This window comes from Capsicum annuum, chromosome 5 (assembly GCF_002878395.1).
Source record: "Capsicum annuum cultivar UCD-10X-F1 chromosome 5, UCD10Xv1.1, whole genome shotgun sequence".
NCBI classification, from domain to species: domain Eukaryota; kingdom Viridiplantae; phylum Streptophyta; class Magnoliopsida; order Solanales; family Solanaceae; genus Capsicum; species Capsicum annuum.
Window position 1 is genome coordinate 170,576,289 of NC_061115.1, and position 24,126 is coordinate 170,600,414.

The following is a 24,126-nucleotide window of genomic DNA, read 5'->3' on the forward strand; positions in this document are numbered from 1 at the left end:
ACCTTATTTTAACCTATTTTCGCGTGGGTTTTCTCCTTTAGACTCCTAGATTCTTGGGGAATATGTGTTAAAATAAAATTTTGAATTTACCTTTTTCTCTTTTGAACTCATTTTAGACCAGATCCAAATATGAATAATATGAGTATCGTTAGATTTTTTAAATGCATACATACTATAATTTAATGTTGTAGTTTATTTTGAGGTCGTTTGTAAGGGTAAGACTCCGCATTGAAGCATTTTATACTCAGATTTCAAAATTTTAAGGTAAGTTATGGCTTAACTTCTTTCAGATTGAGTTTGGTAGTTAATAAATAAGTAAAGTATGCTATGAGTTAGGGAAAATAGCTATGGGGTTTATACTTTGAGAATATTGTTATTGTTGTGTGCCTGCATGGGGGCTTATGTTTTGTTGTGGTTGGTCTGTGATATATGATATTGTGTATTGTCCGTGAGGAGCTTTATTTCACATCATTGGCCTTATCTGTGTATTTAAATTTCTTTATTCCAGATATAAAGCTCGTGCGGGGGCTTATTTTGCTGATATAGGCCTTATTTGAGCATTAGTTTCTTTATTATGATAAAAATACCTGAGTTAGGGGATCGATATGATATTAATAATGTCTTACATGTATATTTGTTCTGATGGTGACTAATTGGAGTTGATGATCATAAATTGTGGACATATTGAGTCTATTTCTCGGCTCACTTATATATATCCATGTTGGATGGATTGGATATCATCATATTAAGTTGATTGTGAGCATTCCATCCTTATTCCATACATATACATTTATGAGATATTCCTATCACTAAGAAACATTATTTTTGAGAAAAATGAGACACTTTTATGAAAATCCTCTCTATGACCAGGAGTTGCAGAGGCGAGTTGAGATTGAAATTGAAATATAGCATATGGGTTGCGAACCTCCGATAGGTCTTAGCCTAGAACTGAGAGCTCGGTGGCTGTATATAGAAAATGATGCGATGAATTTCATTATTCATCCCATCCACATTGTATTGCATTGCATTTGCATACGCATCTTGAATAATTTCCCTACTTTCCTTGATTTGTATTTAGTTTTAGTGTGCTTTTGTATATATTAGTGTTGTTTTCGTTTTTGTGTATTTATATATTAGAACTATTAGTGAATACGATGTGAGCTATCGTTTGAGACTTTTTTGGTTGCAGGTGATGTGCTCATAATATATTTTACTTATCTTATTTTCTGCTTTGCTCAGTCGATCTATGATGCCTACTGAGTACAAGTGGATCGTACTCACCCCTATTGTGCTATTTCGATGCAGATCCTAGTACTAATATCTCTCGTGATAGTTAATTCATGTGGAGATTTGAAGTACTAATTTGCTCTAGAGTTCGAGGATGATTTGGACCTCATCTATCCTTATTTGTCTTTATTTTGATTATTAGTGACATATGTGTATTTTTAGTTTTCAAATATTGTATTAGATGCTTTTACACGAGTACACCAGATTTTGAGATTGGATGTGTAAATTTCTTTCATGTTCCGTTTTAATTATATTTTGTGTTTGGCTTGACTTCGTCCAAAAAGTCTCATCTCAGTGTATGCTATTGTGAATATCGTGTTTCTTTTATCAGTTTGAGTAGTTGACTTACTTATCCAGGTGAGCCATGATAAGTACCATCATGACCTCAATTTTGGGACCATGGCATGTATGAAGGGGAAAATGGACAATTAATATAAGACGGAGAAATATTTTTAAATTTTTAAAGCTCGTTTGGTACCAAGAATAAGGGATAACTAATTTTAAAATTAATTTAAAGATGAATTTATACCATTGCTGGTTCAAACAAATGCATGGAATAGCTCAACCAAGAATTAGTGCTACTTTTATCCACCTTGAAATGGGACAAATAATTTCGAGATACTCCTCCATCTAACAATATTTGTCCACTATTTACTTAACGCAAATGCTAAAAAACAATAAATAGTAGTAGTAATTTTACTATATCACTCTTTGAAGTAATAAATTTATTGTCTTGGAAAATGCATTGAGTAATTAATAGTATTTAATAACAAAAGTAAAATGAATAAAAATAGATAAATTATTCATTGTTTTTCAAATTGGACAAGTATTATCGAACATCTATTTTTAATAACATGAACAAATATTATTGGACAAAGAAAGTACTTAATATTCCCTCCGTTCTTAAATAATTGTCGTTCTTACTATATATATATATATATATATATATATCACAATACTTGCCATTTTAAAAAATCAAGACATAATTAGTTGTTTGTTTCCATCTTTACCTTAGTTATAAATATGAAGAGATATTAATATAGTGCAAAAAAGAGAAGTACTTATTAAATAAAGATGAATAATAAATAAGAATACTTTAATAAAAATTACATACTAGTTAATGTTTTTCTTAAGGAGCATGCAACTTAAAAGGATGAATAGTAAATAGAAATGGAAAGATTATGAAATAATTGATTTGGGACACTCCCCCGTTCATCTTTACTTATGTACCTTTATATTTTGGGATGTCAAATAATACATGTCCAGTTTATAAAACTAATGGATAATTCACCTATTTTTACCTATTTAATCCTAGCATTAAATATTATTCATAATCTAATGCATTGCTTTAAAAGATAATATGACAAAATTACCTCTATCATTTACGATTCTTAATTTTTGTGTCAATAAAAAAGTGAATAAGTAAAGATGGACGGACAATGCTCGCTCTACCTTTATACAAAAGGGGAAACCGCCCCAGGCTCTCAAATTTGCGGGGTCTCATTATTTTCAGCAATAATAAATTATAAATTTCTATTGAAAAAATTAAATATTATTTATAGAAAAATAGACTATCTATATAAAAAAGAATTATTAATTTTTTTGATATATCTAGAGTATTATGTGAAAGATTAAATGGAGTGATTACATTACTAAGTGAAAAAATATTATTAAAAGAAATCAATTATAAAAGATTATCATTTTATTATGTGTTTTTGTATTTTTTATTTGTTATATTGATGTATGTCCTGAGTCAGAGGTTTATAAAAAATAATCTCTCTATTTCATTTGAGATAGTAATATGACCCTTTTCAGACCTCTCTTTGTGAGAATACACCAAATGTGTTATTATTGTTGATTATAAAAAATTATTACTCCCCCCGTCTCAAATTATGTGTCACATTTCCTTTTTAATCCGTCCTAAAATAAGTGTCGCCTTTTCTTATTTAACAACTTTTTAAAGGCACAATTACCTTTTTACCTTTATTGGTCCCACTTAATTAAAAAAAAGATATTGACATATTTTTTGATAAAGGATAATTTGATAAATTTTACCAAGTCTTTCCTTATTTCTTAAACTCCGTGCCCGGTCAAATTACGACACATAAAATGGGACGGAGGGAGTAACATCTTTGCATGTGAAGAGATTTTAAAACTAGACTTTATGAAAAAAAAACATACTTCCTCCGTCTCATTTTATGTGTCGCCATTTGACCGAACACGAAATTTAAGAAAAAAGGGAAGACTTGATAAAACTTACCAAATTATCCTTTATAAAAAATGTATCAATATCTTTTTTTTAATTAAGTGGGATCAATAAGGGTAAAATAGTAATTGTGTCTTTAAAAAGTTGCCTAATAAGAAAAGGTAACACTTATTTTGAAACGGACTAAAAAGAAAATAATAACACATAATTTAGGACAGAGAGTATATTTTTTTTAAATTTAATCAACGCGTCTTATTGATTTTCAAACTTAAGCGACTAAATTGCCCGAGTCCAACTTGTTTCCAACTAAACGAGCCGTCAAGTGTTTGTTTTAACATCCTAATCCTTAGGTCCCGGGTCTATTTATAGGTGACCCTTAATTACTTTCCCACTCCCCAACTGCCAGTGAGTCTTTCTCCATAGCTCAGCTTCAGCTCTTCCATCTGCTTCGACTCCATTTTTCTAGAACCTTCTCAGCTCACCAATCGAATTTTATGGCTCGAGAATCGAGGTAACAATTCCATGATCTCTGTATTTCATCATTTTGCTTTTACAGTAAACTTCTAGAAAAGCTTCAATGGGTTTTTTTTTTTTTTTTTTTTTGCTTTTTGAAGCACAACTTATTGTACGGTTGTCATAACAAATTTTACCTCAAAAATGCGCAGTTTCTGGAAGAACCTTTTTTTTTTTTCTTAACCTCGTGTAGATTTAAGTTTTGGCGCTTTCGGTGATTTGAATTTTGAATTAGGATTTTTTTTTGTCTTTTTTCCTCTTTGTTAATACATACTCATTCCGTCTCAATTGATGTGAGGCAGTTTGACTCAACATGTAATTTAAGAAAAAAAGACATTTGAAATTGTGATCTAAATAAATCATATAGATTTGTGTGACTATAAATTATTTCATTTAGGATAAAATGGACACTTCAAAACTAATATGTTATTAAAGGTAGAAATGTCTAATTTTTTTTTTTTTGGACCGACAAAAAAGAAAAAGTGTCATATAAATTGGGCCGAGGGAGTAGTAGTTAATTTACAAATTAAGTTCTCAGCTTGTCCCTCAACTAATTCCCCCCTCGAAGAGGGAGCTTGCTTGGATGGTAAGCACTCCTTACTTCCAACCCTAACGTTATGAATTCGAGTCACTAAGGGAGAAAAAAGGGTGGAAGCTCGTAGAGAGGGTAAAAAGAAAGATTGCGAAAATAACTCTATCTTTTCAATTTATTGTCTCGCTTTTGACTTGCCTCTGAAATTTAAGAAAATAAAAGAACTTTTGAATCTTGTGGTTTTATATTAAAATATATGTAAATGTACTAAAATGATCTTTCATCTTGTGGCCGTAATCATGCCACATGTAAAGTTAGAACTAAATTTATTCGCTCTATAAGTAGTAAATAATGGAATGCTCACATTGTATGAGAAGTAACATCTATATGTGGTTAGGAGAAACCGAGAAAGGCATAACAGTTAAAACTATTAGCAAATTTAGAAAGCGTAGCCGAGGGGAACATTGAGCACAAGATCATGTATGTTTCTAATTCCTAATTCTTGGTCGAGGTTCAGTTTAAGAGAAAATATTCATAAGCAAACATTATTGTGGAAATTAAAGGAGAGTGCCATTTTGGAAAAGATACAATAGTTTCCGATTCCTCTGAGTTTAGGGGTCAATTATGGTAATGGGTCAATCAATTCATTTTGAAGTTAACCCGTCGATCAACTCTAGGCTGAACATCTAGTGAAAAATCAAAGCCCTAACTTATAGAATGAAATTTTGTAGTTTTGCAATAACCTGCCTTTTCTCCTCTTTCAAGATCAACTCTCTGCCGAGCTTGTGCATGTCTTGGCGCTTCTTGTTCTTTAGGGATTTATAAAATGTTGGGAATTCACTGTATTTGGTGTGGAGCCTTGGAGTAACCGGTAAAGTTGTTGCCATGTGACCAGGAGGTCATTGATTCAAGCCTTGGAAACAGCCTCTAGCAAAAATGTAAGGTAAGGCTGCGTACAGTACACCCTTGTGGTGGAGCCCTTCCCTGGATCCTGCGCATAGCAAGAGATTTAGTGGACCGGGCTGCCCTTTTTGGCGTCTCTAGTACAAAATGGGGTAATAAAATGTCAAAACTTATGTCTAGTTTAAAAAGTCCGTTGGAAATGGTTTTTGATTTTGGGTGTATAGAGTGAATATTGTGCTATCATCAATTCGAAGGGATTGAAGATTGATAAAAAAATTAGAAATTTATATTTCCTGCTAAGTGGAGCAAAATGTTTTCCAACTGTAACAAAAGCTGTGTTGATCTCTGAGGTGATTTGTTAGCTTGCGTTAGATGTGTTTGCTTGTCCTTAGCCAAAAGAAACCATAAACTGTGTTGGCTATTCGTATATTTTCCTTAGATGGACGTATTCACATTGGCAACATTTACTGAATGTTTTAGAGATTCACCCGGAGTTATATGATTCAATTTTTTCCCAGTTAAGTATCTTAAATGAGCGATTGATAAGAGATAAACTTTAGGGTCTGAGAAAGTTTCACTTAGAAAATTAAAATACACAGAGTTGGAATTTCTTTCACAACCTATGACAAAGAGTTTCTAGATTATTTTTACTTTGTTAGTCTGTAGTTTTCATTTCAAGAACCGTAAAGGCAACTATGGACAACTGCATGATGCTTATATATTTTCATTCAGAGAAATTACAACGAAGGACAATGCAAATGTTATTTGCAGCCTACCAGGACTACCCAAGAAAACACTTCAGGACTTGTGCAGGAAACACAGGTTATCTCCTTATAAGACAAAACCCAATCTTGTGAGTTCTTTGGTCACTTACACCAAGGTAAATGTTGTAAACAATCTTATTTTTGTGGTAAATAACAATAAATATTTTGGTGTGATTAAAATATTGATTGTTCTGTAAATGCCTTATTCAAGTTTCTTGATTGTTTTGTAACCTGCTTAGCCTATCCAACTTGGATTGACCACTCAAATACATGTTCATCTTGCTGCAGGGAGCAGATGAGCTTTTATTTAAAGAGATGAAGACAAAGGACAGTATAAATTCCATAAGCAGGCTATCTAAGAAAGAGCTTCAAGATTTGTGCAGGAAACACGGGTTATCTCCTTATAAGACAAAACCCAATCTTCTGAGTTCTTTGGTCACTTACTTCAATGTAAATGTCGTAAACAATCTTATTTTCGTGGTAGATAAAAGTAAATATTTTGTCGAGATTAAAATATTGATTGTTTTGTAAATGCCTTATTCAAGTTTCTTGATTGTTTTGTAACCTGCTTAGCCGACTTGGATTGACCACCCAAATACATGTTCATCTTGCTGCAGGGAGCAGATGAGCTTTTATTTAAAGAGATGAAGACACAGGACAGTGTAGATTCCATAAGCAGGCTATCTAAGAAAGAGCTTCAAGATTTATGCAGGAAACACGGATTATCTCCTTATAAGACAAAACCCAATCTTCTGAGTTCTTTGGTCACTTACATCAAGGTAAATGTCGTAAAGAATCTTATTTTTCTGGTAAATAGAAGTAAATATTTTGGTGAGTTTGAAATGTTGATTGTTTTATAAATGCCTTATTCAAGTTTCTTGATTGTCTTGTAATCTACTTAGCCGACTTGGATTGACCACTCAATTACATGTTCATCTTGCTGCAGGGAGCAGATGAGCTTTTATTTAAAGAGATGAAGACACAGGACAGTGTAGATTCCATAAGCAGGCTATCTAAGAAAGAGCTTCAAGATTTATGCAGGAAACACGGGTTATCTCCTTATAAGACAAAACCCAATCTTCTGAGTTCTTTGGTCACTTACATCAAGGTAAATGTCGTAAAGAGTCTTATTTTTCTGGTAAATAGAAGTAAATATTTTGGTGAGATTTAAATGTTGATTGTTTTATAAATGCCTTATTTTAGTTTCTTGATTGTTTTTGTAACCTGCTTAGCCGACTTGGATTGAAACGTCGTAAAGAATCTTACTTTTCTGGTAAATAGAAGTAAATATTTTGGTGAGATTTAAATGTTGATTGTTTTATAAATGCCTTATTCAAGTTTCTTGATTGTTTTGTAACCTGGTTAGCCTACTTGGATTGACCACTCAAATACATGTTCTCATCTTGTTGTAGGGAACAGATGAGCTTTTACTTAAAGAGATGAAGACAAAGGACAGTGTAAATTCCTTAAGCAGGCTATCTAAGAAAGAGCTTCAAAATCTGTGCAGGAAACACGGTTTATCTCCTTATAAGACAAAGCCTAATCTTGTAAATACTTTGATCACATATGTCAAGGTAGATGTTAAAGAAAATATTATTTTTTTGGTGAATAAAAGAGAATATTTGGGTGAGATTGAACATCTTATACTTGAATCTGAATCATTGGGAACTGTTTTGTTGACACAATCATCTAAAACATGTCTGATTTAAGTTTGTTGGCTGTCACACGTTAAATGACCTGGATTGATCAGTGAAGTATCAGTTGGTCTTGCTGCAGGGAGCAGAGAGTTTTTCCATCAAAGAGATGAAGACAAATGGCAGTGGAAATTCCATTTACAGCCTACCCAAGAAAAAGCTTCAAGAATTATGCAAGAAGTACGGTTTGTCTCCTTATAAGACAAAACCCATTCTCGTGGATTCCCTGATCAATTACTTCAAGGTAAATGTTGGCTTCGGGTTGATGATAGACAATCTTACTTTTGTGATGAATGGATGTAAAAATTAGGGTGAGATTGAACATATGATACATGATGATGAGTTCATTATTAATTTGTGTCATGACAGGATGATCTCCAAATTAGTTGGCCAGGTTTGTTTGTCGTTACATCACATGTTTAGATGCCCTGGGTTGATCTCTGAAATACAAATTTGTTTATGCAGAAAGCAGATATAGAAACTTCTGAAGGCAATGAGTACAAGATTCTAGATTCTTCTGGCATAAGGAGCACAAGCAAAGAGATATTGTTCTCAAGATTCATCCTGCAGTGTGATGAGAAGGGTTTCGAACGAGGATTTCACAGTCCACGAATAAGTTTTTCCAAGAATGCATTTACTTCTGACATGAAGTCGATGCGCGTACCTTCTTTTGAGTTTTCTGTCTTATCGGAAGATGGAATCAACCTTATTGTTGACTTAAATTCATGCCCATCAGACTCTTTTAAGAGATTGGAAAAGAAGGCGTGTGTATGTCACAATCTGCAGAATCACAAACTTCAAAGTTTTTGCCAGGAGATTCAATACCTAGGGAATAACAGAAAATTGACAAGTTCATTTCTCTGGAAAACGAATTCAGACAGTGGATTTAACAGTGGCCACGCGCAAACTGTTTCTTCTGCAAGTTTACGTGGTACTGCTGATGTTGTATGTCATACAGAAAATACGGATGATGCATCTCTGGGATTTTCAGCAACGACAAAATCATGTGATGGTTCTGTAGAAACTTATACACGTTCAGAAAGAAAAAAGGAAAGTCCATCGTCATTTAGAACCATTTGTGGTGTACAGAACATGAATATCACTGATGTAAATACTTTTATGGGAGAGGAAGAGATAACATGTGTCGGTCTGAATACCTTGCGAGCTTCAGAAAAAACAGAGGTTATTAATAGGACTGTCAATGTTGAGGCTTATAACCCAGAAAACTCTAAAGAGGTCTTAAATGATAGGCTATGTAAATCTTTGCATGCATCATTGGAGAAAGTAGCTATCAGTTCCCCTGCAGATGTGCCAGAGCTAAAACATAATAAAAATGAAAATCAGAATAGGAGGCTCTGTGATGTTAGTTGTCTCGATTCTGAAAGGCAGGGTCAGAGAAGTTGTGTCCCGGAAAAGCTTATAGTGCTATCTCATCTCTCTACGAAAACTGATTTTATAGAGTTAGATGCTTCAGAAATCGGCAGTCATCATCAACATTCATTATATTCTTCTTCTGGAAAAGATTGCTTTAGAAATTTGGTTGATGCTGCAGAGAGCCTCAGAAGTATACGCCATTGTTCGGAGGATAGCTGTAGCATTTTCCCAGATGACACACCATCTGCTGCTCTCGAGGTAATATATTCTTAGCATAATCTGGTGCATTTTGCTATGGTAGCTATCTAGGTTATTAATTTGTATACGTGATTGTATTAACCTATTATTCCTTGTCTGCATTCTCTAAGTAGTGGGATGACCAACCATTCTGAAATATAGATTCTGCTGTATGAATGATTAAATATTAACTTTAAATATTAACTTTTGAGGATTCTCTAAATGATATTCTTATGTTTTATGTAGTTTTCTTACTACACGTATTTGTCACTGTGTTGGCAATCTAAGTGTACCAGCTTTATTCAGGGCTAGTTTCTTCTCTTTATTTTTGTGAACATGTTACTTAAGCTTGTGACATGACAGTCATTAGTGGGGTTATATCCACTTTGATTAGCTTATTACTGGTCTGATAATTTGGGAAAATGATTTTTAATATTGGAATAGTTTGTGCGTTCTAAGCAGCTCTCCTTACTCTATTTGGATTTCGCCTCCTTTTTCTGCCCCCAATGCCACCCTCTCTCTGTCCCCATGAAAGGAAAAGAAAGAAGTCATTTGCCAGTACGGAGTACAGGTGTCTGTGGGCTCACATGGGCTACCACCAGTCAAACCATTGTGAAGGCTTTTTCTCAGCTTAGTGAAATAGTCAAATTGTAGATCACCGACGACAACCAGACTGGTACATCTATGGGTTTTTGGGCTGCATTACTTTCAAGACTGGGCAAGCTATGAGGGACGTGATAAGCGAGGATGAACGGCCCAATCCATGATTGTATGTCAGTTGTGTGGAACTACTGGTGGCGTTTGCTGTGAGGGACACCATTTAGGCTGCAGAGGCTCCAGAGGTTAGAGACGCAAAGGTGAAATGGTGGTGGCCTTTGAGGTGGCTGTGACCTCAGAGGCAGATATAATGGCAGCAGTTGTGGTGATGGTTTATTATAGTGACAGTTGATCACACTGCTGTTGCAGTGGTGGTGCCTTGGTTGGAAAGGAATTAGATAATCAGGATTTGAGAGTGAATATGGGCTTATTGGTTTGGATCAAATTTGTATTGGTCCTACTTTGATGTTTGTGTGACTTATTTTCGAGTTCTATTGGCTCGACTAAGTGGAAGTTACATATTTTACAGCTCTTTCATTTTTCAGCTTGCCTACTTTTTATGTTTATCCTCTTCTCTTTGCATGTGATAAGAAGGGATTATTAAGCATAGAAATTTGTTGTCGTGGTGGTCTCATTATAATTTATACATTTTGTTTCTTTCAGGACAATCTTAAACAAGTTAACGTCACGATGTCTTCCTTTTTACAGGCAAGGGACAGCCATGCCAACAGAACAGAAGCTTCAAAGTAAGCTCACTTCCCGAATTAAGATGCTATGAAGTATAGTGTCTGACAACACAAGGATTCTCGTTTTGATTTTGGACTTGTACACTTGCAGAGAGCTATTGAAGAAGCAGAAGGAGCAATTATCCCATGGAGGGAAGAAGAGAAAAAGGCATGACGGTAAATCCGATAATGTTCATCATTGTAATGATGGGAGAATTTTGAGAAGTGCAAAGCGTCTTCCCAGAAGATCTATTCGGCTTGTCTCTAAGGTTTGCATTTAGTGATGTCGCTTTAGAGTTTAGTGTTTGCTCATTAAATTGACTGAGCTAATAGCAAATGAATTGAACCTGGTTCTCGAATTCAATAATGAACAGACACCTTATGCATATTATCTAACATTCTTGACAAGTTGGACTAGTATAAGGATTGGGATATTGAACAACCTGATGCTGTACCATTATTTTCTGTTGTCACCATCCTTTTATCACATGATGTATAAAAAATGATATCCTATCACACTGATAAGAAAAGGGAGATCCACTCACGACTTGGCCATTTTAATATGCCGCTCTTAACCTTAAAGTAGTGGACTAGGAGGAATGATGTGGGTGAGATTGTATTCTACCCTTCTCCTTTGGTTTGGGGAGCAGCTTTTATAGTAGCTAAGTGGGAAAACCTGTGTCCAACTAGTACAAAAAGAGAGAATTCAACTCAGATGCTTATTATTCCCTCAAGCTTTTATTGTAATTAAGAATGTATACAATTTGGTTAGTGTATTATGAAGTCTTATCAAATCCTTAAATCGAATTCCTTGCTCAAATGAATATTATGTAAATATTGTGTTGTCTTAACAGACAGAATGCTGAAAATGGTGGGGAAAAAAGGATCATCCTTGCTTCTGTCTTTAGATATTGATTCTATCGCCATTGCCCATTTGAAATGATGTCCGGTCGTCCACCTCCTTGGATCTCATTTTTCTACTATAATTCTTCTTCACTGGATCATGTTGTCCTTAAATAAGTATGCGTGATCAGGTGAAACATTCTAGGACCACTATGAGTTGTCGTAACTGTAGTTGGTTGTTAGGTGGGCATTCTTTCCAGCCTTACTAAGATAAGGGTTTTCGCCAACGCACTTCAAGGGCCAAGTCTTTTAGTGGTTTAGTACCCTTCCTACTTTCGATTTGTTATATTGAGGGAGATCCTCACCCCAGGTTCGAATGCTGTGGTTATCTGGACGTTTAATTTTCTATGCCAAAATGCTACATCCACTTCCAAAGAGGCTCTGTGAAATATCCTTAGGTCTCTGATTCCTAATCCTTATTGTAACTCTCCTTTTTTTTTAACCCCATTAAAGGTTTAAAATGATTTTTCCATTTGAAGTGACACTTTGAAAAGAGATTATTTATTTAAAGGAGTCGCGCCACTTAGAATTTAGTTTGGTAGTCCAAGTCACCTTTTTTTTGAATCCTTAATCAAAAGGAAGGTTTGACTCCTTAGTTGTTGGTCCATGAAAACAAGAAGAATGAGTAAGGAAGTTTGTTGACCGTGGAAGATATTAGGCATCTTCGAGTTCTATTGTTCTTATCCCTTGTGGGTGACATATTTTTGTCTTGACATCTTGTTCCATGCTTTATTAAGTATTTGTCTATTATTCCTTGTCTTGAGCCGGGGGCCTATCGGAAACAACCTTTCTACTTCTCTTGAAGTAGTGGTATGGACTGCGTACATCTTACCCCCCCAGACCCCACTATGTGGGAATACACTGGGTTTGTTGTTGTTGTTGTTGAGTTCCATTGTTCTAGTATGACTGCTTTATTTACTTATATATGGCATAAATTAGTTTTTGTTGGATAAAACTGTGTTTATTTGGTTATGCTGATGATTCACTTGATATTTTTTGAACTTTGGTTTGTCTTAATTAAGACACGTAACTGCAACCTTAGCTTCAACATAAACCTTGCATAACCATGACCTTGTTACTGAATAAATGAGTATCTCCTGTAGATGGAATAAGGTTCTCTTTTAAAAGTAGTTTTGTCCCATCTGCTAAAGCTCGAAGAATTCCTAAAGTCGGCATATTCAGGTCCGATACGTCGTTGTATTCTTTCTAACCAAACAATTACTAGTACACCTATTGTGATTCCTAACACAAGAGTCAGAATAAGGACAAGCTTCCATATGATTCCATAGGCTTCTTTTAAGGATTCCAATTTACGCATTACAGCATAATCTTGAGCCTACTTGTCGTAATTAAACGATGATGATTCTTTTATGAAAGTGTTAGGGTCAAGTCGTGTAACCATGACCTTGTTATTCTATGTATGTGCATAGTTGTGATCTCAGTAAGGATGATATATTATTCGTGCCTTCATTTGGCCTATCACTTGGTATATATCATTTATTTGTCTCTCGCAAATATGAGTGTTTATTTTTGTCCATTTCCATTCTTTTATTTTACTTTTTTCGCCGACTGGTCTCAAATTAATTCGTGACTCATCTCGCTCTCTCATAATTGTTCTTTCCATTTTTTCTAATACTTTGCTCCCCAAACACATGAAATTTTAGTCGAGCCCCCAACAATAGCAACCTCCTCTTAGTGAAGATAAGAACCTAGAAAAACTTGAAACCCAAAGAGTAAGTGAGCTACATTCGGGTCTTCTCTAGACAGTGAAGAAATAACTCTTGCCATGTGAATCTGGGGTCTTCCCAGTGTTCAGGAATGCGCTCGCTTCATCGCGGATGACGCGAAGCGATGCGAGCCCCTCTCGTTGCATGTGGTTGATGCAAGCCAACCTTACAGAAGAGGGCGCATCACAATGTTATGCGAGAAGCGAGCCTTTGCTAGCGCATCATGTTGATTTAACTTTTAGGGTCAATTTTAAATTAAAAAAAAGAGCCGCTTCATGTTGATTTATATTTAGGGTTAGTTTTAAATTTAAAAAAGGGAGTCTATTGTTGCGTGTGTTGACACGACGTATTCAAGGAGAGATGCCTTGGTGTTTGCTTTTTTGCAATGTAGTTTTGATTGATGAGACGCGGGGGATGTGAATGATAAATTGGAGGTTTGGAGACAAACCTTTGGGCTAAAGGGTTCAGGTTGAGTAGGACCAAGACAGAGTATATGGAATGCAAGTTTAACGACTTGAGGCAAAAGAACGAGGTGATAGTAAGGTTGGATTCTTAGGTTGTTTGTAAGAGGGATAGTTTTAAGTATCTCGGGTCTATGATTCAGGGGAATGGAGAGATTGACGAGGATGTCTCCCATCGTATTGAGGCAGGATGGATGAAGTGGAGGCTCGCCTCGGGAGTGTTGTGTGATAAGAAGGTGCCGCCCAAGCTTAAAGGCAAATTCTATAGTGTAGCAGTTCGTCCGGCCATGCTGTATGGAGCGGAGTGTTGGCCAGTCAAGAACAACTATATTCAAAAATTGAAGGCGGCAGAAATGCGGATGTTGCGTTGGACGTGTGGGCTTACTATGGGATATAGGGTTAGGAACGAGGCTATCCCAGAGAAGGTGGGAGTGTCTTCGGTGAGGACAAAATGCGGGAAGTAAGACTGAGATGGTTCGGGCATGTGATGAGGAAGGGCACAGATGCCCCAGTTCATAGGTGTGAGAGGCTAACTTTGGATGGTTTCAGGCGAGGTAGGGGTAGACCGAAGAAATACTGGAGAGAGATGATTAGATGTGATATGGAGCAGTTACAGCTTACTGAGGACATGACCCTAGATAGGAAGGTATGGTGGACGCGAATTAGGTTGGAAGGCTAGTGCATATGAGTGAGTCGTAGCAAGTAGTTAGGAGAGCTTTGGGGTAGCCGGGCTGGTAGTTTTAGGGCTGTGTCCATGGGTTAAAGCTGCAAGTAGGAGGGTAGGGGGTGGTGGGTACCTTTGGTTCGTTAGTGTAGGGTTATTACTTTGTGGGTGTCTTATTTCTGTTAATCCATCTTGTTCCATGCTTTGTTATGAATTTGTTTACTATTCTTTGTCTTGAGCTAGTGGTCTGTCGGAAACAACCTTTCTACTTCTCCGGAGGTAGTGGTATGAACTGCGTAAATTTTACCCTTCGCGGACCCCACTATGTGGGAATACACTGGGTTTGTTGTTGTTGTTGTTGGAGTCTATTGTTGCGGTTTTCTATGGTTAACTTTAAAGTTCACTGCTGCGACTTCTTCACTTCATTGCTGCAACTACCACTTTTTTGGTTTGTTATGTTATTTTGTTGAATTGTTTTGCTATTGTGGTTTGTGTTGTTTTGCTGGGCTATTTCGCAGCAGATGTTTAGTGATCAAACCTATGATTTTGGTGTTTAATTCAAACTTTTGCTTTTATATACCGTCTTTATTATTGATTATATAGTTGACATGCTCTTTTCCATTCTGTCTTATGTCTTACTGTTTGGGTGCTTTATTTAGTCTTTTTCTTTTAAATTATGCATAACTTCAATGACACGCTTGCATCGCGTCACGTTTTGCATAATGCGTGATGCAGAGCCTTGTTAGTTTTTTCCACATCATGCTGTCATGAACACTTGAGAATCCGCTCGCATCTTGATCTCTATATGAATATACCCAAGGTATATGTGAGATTTTGAGATGCCTCTTCAAAGGAACATGTTACCCCCTTAAATAGGTAGGATTTAGGGTTTAGGATTTGAGTAACCTTCAAGTTAGGGTTTAGGGTGGAGTAACTTCCAAGAACCCTAATAGAATTGGACTCATCTTATAAAGTTCCACAAATTTTCGACGTTTACAAATGCCCCTATCTCAAGATTTGTCGAAATATAGACTTGATGAAACTCGAAGATTAGGCTTGAAGTAATTGTCATCTTTGCAGTTTATTTTTACTTCGGATTTGTAGATTTGATTTATGAGTGAAGGGATGAATGACAGACGTAAGTTTCAAAAAACTGAATTGTAGATTTGGTCCCACTGTGCGTGTCAATTTCTATGCAACGAATTTTAATTTAAAGAAAATAAACTTCAACCACAAACAAAATAAGAAAAATAAGATTTTTATATTGATAAATAATGTGGGTACAATTCTGTTTGTCCCGTATTCTTCTCTCTTGATTTTCTCTATGATTCAAAGGGTTGTTAGTAGCATTTCGAACTTAGGATGATTTGAATTTGATCTCCATAAAAAGAGGGCTTTGGATCTTCATGAGTATTTGATTTTCAAAAAGTACCCGCTCACATCGTGATCTCTATATGAATATATCAAGGATGTGTGGGATTTCGAGATGCCTCTTCAAAGGAACATGTTACCGTTTAAATAGGCAGAATTTAGGGTTGAGTAGCCTTCAAGTTAGGGTTTACGATAGAGTAACCTCCAAGAACCTTAATAAGATTAGGATTATCTTATAGAGTTCCACAAATTTTCGATGTCTGAACCTATTATAATGTCAAAGGAAAGTGGAAAAAACAATTGTGTGGAAGCGAGATGTGTCGCGAATTAGTTCAAGAATCATTGCGAAAATCAAACGAAAAGAGTAAAAAAGAGGTCTCGGATTCGCGTGAGACAAATAAATGATATATTTCAAGTGATAGGCTAGATGAAGGCACAAACAATATACCGTCCTGACTGAGGTTGCAGTTACGTGTCTCGGATACAACACAACAACAACATACTCAGTGTCTCGGATAATGGCTTGTAAATAAATGGCAAGACACGGCTATGCATCTTTGACCCAAACACTTCGATAAAAGAATTAGGTTTAATCAAGGTGAGTAGGCTCAAGATTGGTCTATCCGTATAACATATAAATTTGTCAATTCCGTGAACTAGTTATGCAAGGATCATAAGACATGGATTTTCTTTCTATGAATAATACATAGATTTTTACATGAATATTTATTGTGCTGTTAATTTATAATACATGGATTGTGATACCAAATTCAGTAAGTAAAGTAAATTTACTCAGTAGTGTGCTTTTAAAAATTCGCTTTAAAAAATTATTTTATAGAAATTGTTACAATACCTGCTTATCCTTGGGTGTATATGTATAGATGAACATTCTTTTATTTTGATCTTTTATGCAGCAACTGACAGCATGGAATTCCTAAGGGTTAGAGATCTGCCTATGTAAGATTAGACTCTCATTTACTGGTTTACACCATACATGTTCTTTAAGTGCAATTCTTGAAATTCAGCTTTGAGTAGTTCATGACGTGAATAAATTATGTTTTTTGATTCCTTCGTCTCGATATTGTTTGTTTCAATTTCTATTAAGTTTATCGTCCATTCAGCAAACTTGTTAATTCAGCTCTAAATTTCTTGAAAGCTTTTCTTGAACGTGATTCCCAAGAATGGACACATGTCATACACTTCCATTTGAGTGGATTTCAGCTGCAACAGTTTTAATCATGTCGATTCAAGAGTTGGTCTGATAAAATCAAGAAGTTAGCTGAATGCTTTTAGTTTTTTGCTGTCTGCTCAGCTAAATCTTGTGAAATTAATTAAAAATGTAGCACTCAAAATCTATTTTGATTTCTGACCATTTGGTATCATCACACATCATGCAGAGTTTGAACTCTTTAAGATCATGCACTTGTAGAGTCCGTTATCTCACTTTCCTAACTTGATTTGTAACCTGCTGCAGGTGGTTCCTCTATTCTGTGCACAATATACCCAATGTAATCCACAAGTGGGGTTTGGGGAGGATAGGATATGCAGAGACTTACCTCTGCTCTGTATTCAAGAGATTAATTTATTTGAGGTCTGTACAAGTTTTTTAACGTCATCTAGTTTTCATTCAGCCAGAGTAACAATTCTTTTTCCTAAATTTTCTCTGTTGTTATGCCTTATTGTTTAAAACTTTGCACCTCTTTGCTGTTTGTTCTAAACCAGTTTGTCTCTCTCGGTCGGATCTCTGCGTCTTTAAATCAAGAGGGGAATGAACACCTCCAATTTTCCCGAATTTTGTTATACTTCATAGAAATAATTCATTGATTTTTATGCTTTTATCGCAGCTTTTTTTCAACTGTCCACCCTATGATAGTTTTCATTAGCACTAAGGAAGATGCCTTGAAAGTAATATAGAATGAATGATTGATAATTTAATCAACCAAAGAGGGAAGTGTGAACGGTCAGTAACAGTAATGGTAGAAAATACAAGGAGATGGAGGAAGGAGAGAAAAGAAGATATAATCTAAGTCGTTAAACGACCATGAACACGTGGCATCAATCTAAGGATCCATTTAAATTTACCCAAGGATGTTTACTGAAGGGTCATTCATCTAAGGAATGTTCTGGTTGTCATTCATGAGCTTTTGTACCCAAATCGTAATAGTGGAAAGTGCAAAATGTTTCTAAAGAAAGGGCAGTCCGGTGCATTAAGCTCTTGCCATGTGTGGAGTTCGGGGAAGAGTTGAACCACAAGGGTATATTGTACGCAATTTTACCTAGCATTTTTGTGCAAGAGGCTATTTCCATGGCTTAAATTCGTGACCTTCTGGTCACATGTGAAAACTGTACCAGTTACTCCAAGGCCTCTAGGGCCGGAGAAATTTTGCAAAACCCAAAAAACAAAATAGAAAAAGACGATAATGAGAATTTTCGAAGAGTCACATGTGAAGGTCACAATGAGATAATGCAATAGATGTAAGAGAGAGCCGGTGAGAAACTTTGTTATTGGGATTTCAAGATATAGATATTAAAACAAGGGGTTAAAGAAAAGAGTAATATACCAGAAGGAAGAAATTTATAGCCGTGGGATTTCCTTCATTAACTGTCAAACAAGACGAAAGACAAAATGAAAATCTCTGTACATCACCTGTTAAACAGAGCATAGGAGAAGAGATACAGTATTAACCTTAGATCTCTAGAGGACATGTGGTTTCAATCAAAGCCTCTGTTGAGCATTACTGGAGGGTTAAATAACGGAGGTAATCCTAACCCGCACAATATGTGTACACAAAAGAGTAGAAACATGAAAATGAAGGGGTAATTGTTCTATCAAGATTGTTTTAGGAGCCAAAGAATTAAATAAAAACTAGAAATGTAACAAACTGTATTTACATGAGTAGTTTCCACTCTATTTTTTGTTTTCTGATTAGTCATCTAGTTTTCTCAGTTCACTTGATTGACTAATTAACATTGTCATCAAGTTTTCTTATTAAGGTGGTAAAGGCTCCATCCCAGAAACTTGTCGAAGAACTGACCTCAGACCTTTGCTTAGGAGTATAAGATTCCGACCTTCAAGGTCTTGTTGATTTTTACTCTAACTCAATGCAGCAAATCCACCACTTTTCATCATCTGCTTAAACTCTATAAAATTCACCTTTCCATCTCCGTCAGCATCCACTTTCTTAATCATCTGCTTGCAGTCGTCGAGGGTCCGCCCTTGCTTGAGACCAAGCGATGCCAAGACAGATTTCAATTCGTCTACGGTAATGAATCCGTCCCCATTTTGGTCAAACACATTGAAGGCCTCTCTGATATCTTCCTCCTCATCTCGCTCTTCCATTATGGTCTCATATAGAACACCAAATTCATCAATATCGATGTAGCCATCCCCATTTACATCGATGTTGTTGATCATCTGCGTCAGGTCTGAATCACACATGAAGATCCCCATGTTCTCTAAAGAGTCGTTCAACTCCTTTTTTGTGACCCTTCCATCACCATTCCTGTCGAACATATGAAAGACACGCTTGAGCTCTTCAGTCTCCATTATTCTGTGGTGAAACAACAATATAGTTATTGATTTTCACACCGCAGTAAATTCTTTGGGAGAAGGTTAAATGGTCTGAACTTTTTGGAAACAGGTGAGAAGATTTGTGTCGAGGAGGATTCTTAGACACAAAATTCTCAACAAAATGGTTGGCAGTGGCATTCTTTTGTGTGCAACACTTATTATCGTGTGGTGGTTTTAGTTTCTTCGGTTGAGAAAATTTTGGTACAAAGTTATTAGTATAATTTTGTATAAATTTTGCGGAATACTTATGAGCAATTTTTATAAATCCAATAGTTTAGTGCCTGTTTGGATGGTGGTTTCCCATGGTTATGCTATGGTTACCAAGGGAACATGTTTGTTTTGTTTGTTTTTTAAAAGGTATGGTATGGTATGGTATTTTTTTCGCGGTTTGGTAACCATGAAATACCTCAATTTTTAGAACCATCGAGTTGGTGGTATCCCATGATTTTCTTATTTCCTTTTTCAATTATGTCCTTATATAATATTATCTAACCCTATTACTTTCAACCCTTAGCTTTTCTGTTCAATTTCTCCTCTTCATTGTTCTCCGTTATTCTCAAACCTTGTAATTACAAAATCAATTCCTCTCTATTTTCACGGAAACACACATCAACAGAAAGTTGCTCGTGTTCCATGCTATTACCTATGAATTCCATAACAAGAACATGAAGCCTCAAGAGAATTGGAGCAGGGCACCTGATTCCAGCTGCCTTAGCCTGCAATTTCAGTAACAAAAGAACATAAGTTGCTCAGCTCAAACGAAATTTGATGTACCACCCAATTTTCACACGAGATTAACTAGAAGGTTAAACCACAACTGAATACAAATATTTTATTATATGTCACTATTTCTTAAAACGCCATTAAGGAAGAGAAAGTTCTCCATAAACATGAAACTAAAAAGCTAATGCATGTCCAGAACAAAGACAAGCGTAGAACAGAATTCAAAGAGAAAATGTGTTCCTTTTTTTTTTTTTAATATTGTAAGGAAAAAAGATGTTTTGTACTCAGAAACAAATCCCAACATTATTGTGCTCCCAGATCTTATGAATGTAAGTAGACTAATCAACGTCATATCTTTAAAGTTTTATGAATATTTCATGAATGTGAAATTTTAAATTTGTTAGATTTTTTATGAATTTAACAACTTAATGTATTTATAAGGCATGATTTGTGATAAATTTGTAGAAAGAAGATTAATTTATTAATAATTATTGATAAATTTAAAATTTATAATAATTAGAGGCATTTTAGTAAACTTACCTATTATAATACAGTACCATACCATCAAACCAAACAATAAAACTGTTATTAAACCGCTGTGAACAATACTGTCCATCCAAATAATTATTGTAAAGAGTTGAAATTTTAGGTAATAATGGTAAGTTAGATGTTGTATCAGGTAATTTCTCCAATATTTTCCTTTTGTTTTTTGCCGTTGCCCTTAGACCCATTGTGGTACTTCCAATTGGTTAGGTTTGAAAAGAGAAGAACGTAAATTTGGACAGATGTCGCCTCTGGGTTGATTTGAGCAATCAAATCACAATTGAGATTAATAGGTTTTTGAGGTGTTCTGAATAAATATAAGACCAGTAAAAACTATTTGTTCCTTTGGAAAATATGTGAATGAAGGAAACATGCATTCAGAAAATAGATTGACTTAGAGAGAGAAAATTGAAGAATTCTTGATTTTTCTCAAGTATGGCCATGTCTTCCTCTACCAAACCAAGCCATACTTCTATTCCCTTCCCATCACTAGTGTCCATTAAAACAACCAAATTGGGAGCTATCCCCCCAACAGAGGCCCATTTTCGTCTACCCCATCCAAAATCAATGTCATAGAAAGGAAACTTACACAAACTAGTGGAGCCAAAGTATTCCCATTTCTTTAAACAATGCTCCTACTCTATCATCCATATTCTTTAGGAAAATTTTAATATGGTTGAGGCACAACCAACAAAAGTAGAGAGAGGCTCCATTTATTTTTAAATATATGGATAAGTGGGCCAATTTACTTATTTTTAAACCTCAAAATAAATTAATAAGAGAGTGAAAATATATTATATTGATGTGAGGTCCATGCTTTTTATCTTCTCCTCTTTTATTTGTTGTTATGTCTCTTGTTTAATTTAAAATTAAAGAGATAATGTATTATTTTATGTATTTTTAATTCTATTATTAGGTACTAATTATAGCAACTTTATTTAGATGAATTGTAGTAATAATTAAAGGTGAAATAATTATATTATTATTTTTTAAGGATGTGTTAAGTCAAACATTGATAAGTAAATATGAATTGAAAGAGTATCAAAATTACATGTTTAGCTATTCAGACTTAACTTGATTTTTTTTAAGTTGACGTCCTATTAAGAAAAAGTTGACATACTTTCGATGCAAAAAAAAAAAGAAAAACAGAAATTGATGTTCGTGTCTTATTTTTTTCCTCTAAATCTAACTAATCTTCAACTCAAATAAATTATTATTTCAAGAAGTTAATAAAAATAATATAGTATTTTAAGATTGAAAAAAGGAAATATAATATTTATCAAATCGTTATTCACATAAATGTTACTATGTCAACTGAATACTTACACAAATTTAACTGATGAAATATTACTAAAGCGACGACACTTGAGCAACGATTAAAATTTTAGCAAATAACTGGATTATAAAATAAAAAAGAATTTCAAAACATCATAACACAAATACATCATTAAGAAAAAATCATATCAAAATGAACTGTTAATAGAATTATTTGAAATATAATCAACAAGATTTTTTTTTTTTGGTTTAGAAGCAAAAAAACATATTGTTAAAGAAGGATAAAATTCAAAACTTTGTTTGATATACTTTTAATTCATATTTACTTATCAATATTTGACTTGACACATTCTTAAGAATAATAATATAAAATAATAATTTAATTATTTCACCTTTAATTATTATTATTATTATTATAATTTATCTAAATAAAATTGATACAATTAGTACTCAAAAATAGAACTAAAAATACATAAAATAATAAATTATCTATTTAATTTTAAATTGAACTAATATAAAGAGACGTGATAACAAATACTCCCTCCTCTCATTTTACTCGTCCCAATTTGACATTGTATAATGATTAAGAAAAATAATTAATAATATGATTACTTTACCATAGTACCCCTATTAATTGATGTTTATATTTTAATTTGAAAAAAATAATTAATGATTAATGAAAAATTACAAATAAAATGAGAAATTAAATTAAAAAATTTGGAACGAGTAAAATGAGACGGAGGAAGTAATAAAAGAATGCGGAAATTATAAAGCATCAACCCCACAAATCACAATTACTGTAATTTTGTATATTTATTTAGTGCAATATATGTGCCTCATGGGACCCACAAGAAAAACAATATATTTTCTGTTAATTTATTTTGAAGTTTAAAATAAGTAAATTGACCTATTTATCCACGTGTCCAAAAAGGAATGAGCCTCTTTCAACTTTTGTTGGTTGTGCCTCAACTATATTAAAATTTTTCATATTCTTTACATCATAGCCATGTTTAGTCACATTCTTTATTGAATTTTGAATCTTTTTCACTATTAACTTGTAGTCCAAAGGTCCCTCAGAAACTTCCCAATTTGCCTCAGCCATATGTATGATATTTCCCATGGTTTGCTGTGGTAATGGGGGTTGAATTCTTCTCCTCAAGTCTATTGGAATTCTAATTACATAATTCTTAATAGCGTTATTATTGGTCCTCTGCATAGCTGCAATTACTGCTTCCCATACAAAGGCTAGCACAGCTTCTACCGGAGTAATTGGACCTTCTGTTTTCGTATTCAGAGCCAAAATATTGAACTCATCGAACACGAACCTTCTTGCTGCCAATTTTTGTAGAAGTTGATCATTTTTTCCAAATTGAAACACAGAAAAACTATGGACCACATTTGGTGGAAAAATGGTTGTACAATCCATGAAAAAATTGTCTGAAATATTAATGCTGTCATCTTTTGCGCGAGTGTAGCTTGCCAAGTGTTGAGGAAAGTGGCCATAGAAGAACCATCAGTTATAAGGTGACACTAATACAAACACCTATAGCAATTCCACCGCAAACAAAGCAGTTAATCTGTAGTGCCAACAAGACATTGTCATCTGATCTTGTCAATGGATTCATTGGGAGTAATTTTCTCAGGACTTGAATTTTCATTTTCATAAGCACATTTGACATGTCTTCATGAACGTTGGCACGTATTATATCAACACCTTGGCAATTGCATTCAACCGAGATTCCATCCTTAACTCTTCCTGCAAGTGGATACATGTGATTTAAGGTTTTCGAGAGGGATACCTTAAGAGAATCTAATACATTTTCCAAATCACTACTCGTGTCCTTCCGGAAGAAGAGAATGAACGTAGTGTAACAATTTGCAGCCTTTTGATCTAAAAGAGAGAGTTTGTGGCTTTTAGGACTCTTTGGACTTGGAGAAGATGGTTTGATTATTTCTTTGGAGATGATATCAATTTTGATATCCATTTCTCCTCAATGAGAATATGTTGGTTTAGTTTGTTTGTACAAATTTTGACTCATCCAAGAATTGTTTATAA

The 24,126-nt window shown here is 34.6% G+C and overlaps 3 protein-coding genes across 11 annotated transcripts; 1 reads left to right on the forward strand and 2 right to left on the reverse strand.

Moving 5' to 3' along the window:
- The first annotated feature begins 3,822 nt into the window (after positions 1 to 3,822).
- LOC107870928 lies at positions 3,823 to 17,750 on the forward strand. 9 transcript variants are annotated; one of them, XM_047413253.1, is made up of 12 exons: positions 3,825 to 4,004; positions 6,174 to 6,321; positions 6,494 to 6,655; positions 6,823 to 6,984; positions 7,152 to 7,313; positions 7,618 to 7,779; positions 7,967 to 8,143; positions 8,365 to 9,531; positions 10,771 to 10,853; positions 10,945 to 11,101; positions 16,873 to 16,915; positions 17,433 to 17,750. In XM_047413253.1, the coding sequence occupies exons 1-11, from the start codon at positions 3,988 to 3,990 to the stop codon at positions 16,894 to 16,896; spliced, it is 2,421 nt and encodes an 806-aa protein (XP_047269209.1). In that variant the 5' UTR covers positions 3,825 to 3,987; the 3' UTR covers positions 16,897 to 16,915; positions 17,433 to 17,750. The 9 variants fall into 9 exon arrangements, with proteins under 9 accessions (XP_047269217.1, XP_047269209.1, XP_047269215.1 ...); XM_047413254.1 differs by having other exon boundaries at positions 3,826 to 4,004; positions 7,982 to 8,143; XM_047413255.1 differs by having other exon boundaries at positions 3,826 to 4,004; positions 7,618 to 7,752; positions 7,982 to 8,143.
- Positions 17,751 to 18,518: 768 nt separating this feature from the next.
- On the reverse strand, positions 18,519 to 20,169 carry LOC107872535 (calmodulin-like protein 3). The gene has a single exon (XM_016719197.2). It carries the CDS (start codon positions 19,503 to 19,505, stop codon positions 19,053 to 19,055), a length of 453 nt encoding a protein of 150 aa, XP_016574683.1. The 5' UTR covers positions 19,506 to 20,169; the 3' UTR covers positions 18,519 to 19,052.
- LOC107871937 (stemmadenine O-acetyltransferase-like) lies at positions 20,099 to 24,055 on the reverse strand. Its single transcript, XM_016718780.1, has 3 exons — positions 23,614 to 24,055; positions 23,068 to 23,402; positions 20,099 to 20,245 (listed from the first exon to the last, which is right to left on the reverse strand). The coding sequence occupies exons 1-3, from the start codon at positions 24,053 to 24,055 to the stop codon at positions 20,099 to 20,101; spliced, it is 924 nt and encodes a 307-aa protein (XP_016574266.1).
- Between the last annotated feature and the right edge of the window lie 71 nt (positions 24,056 to 24,126).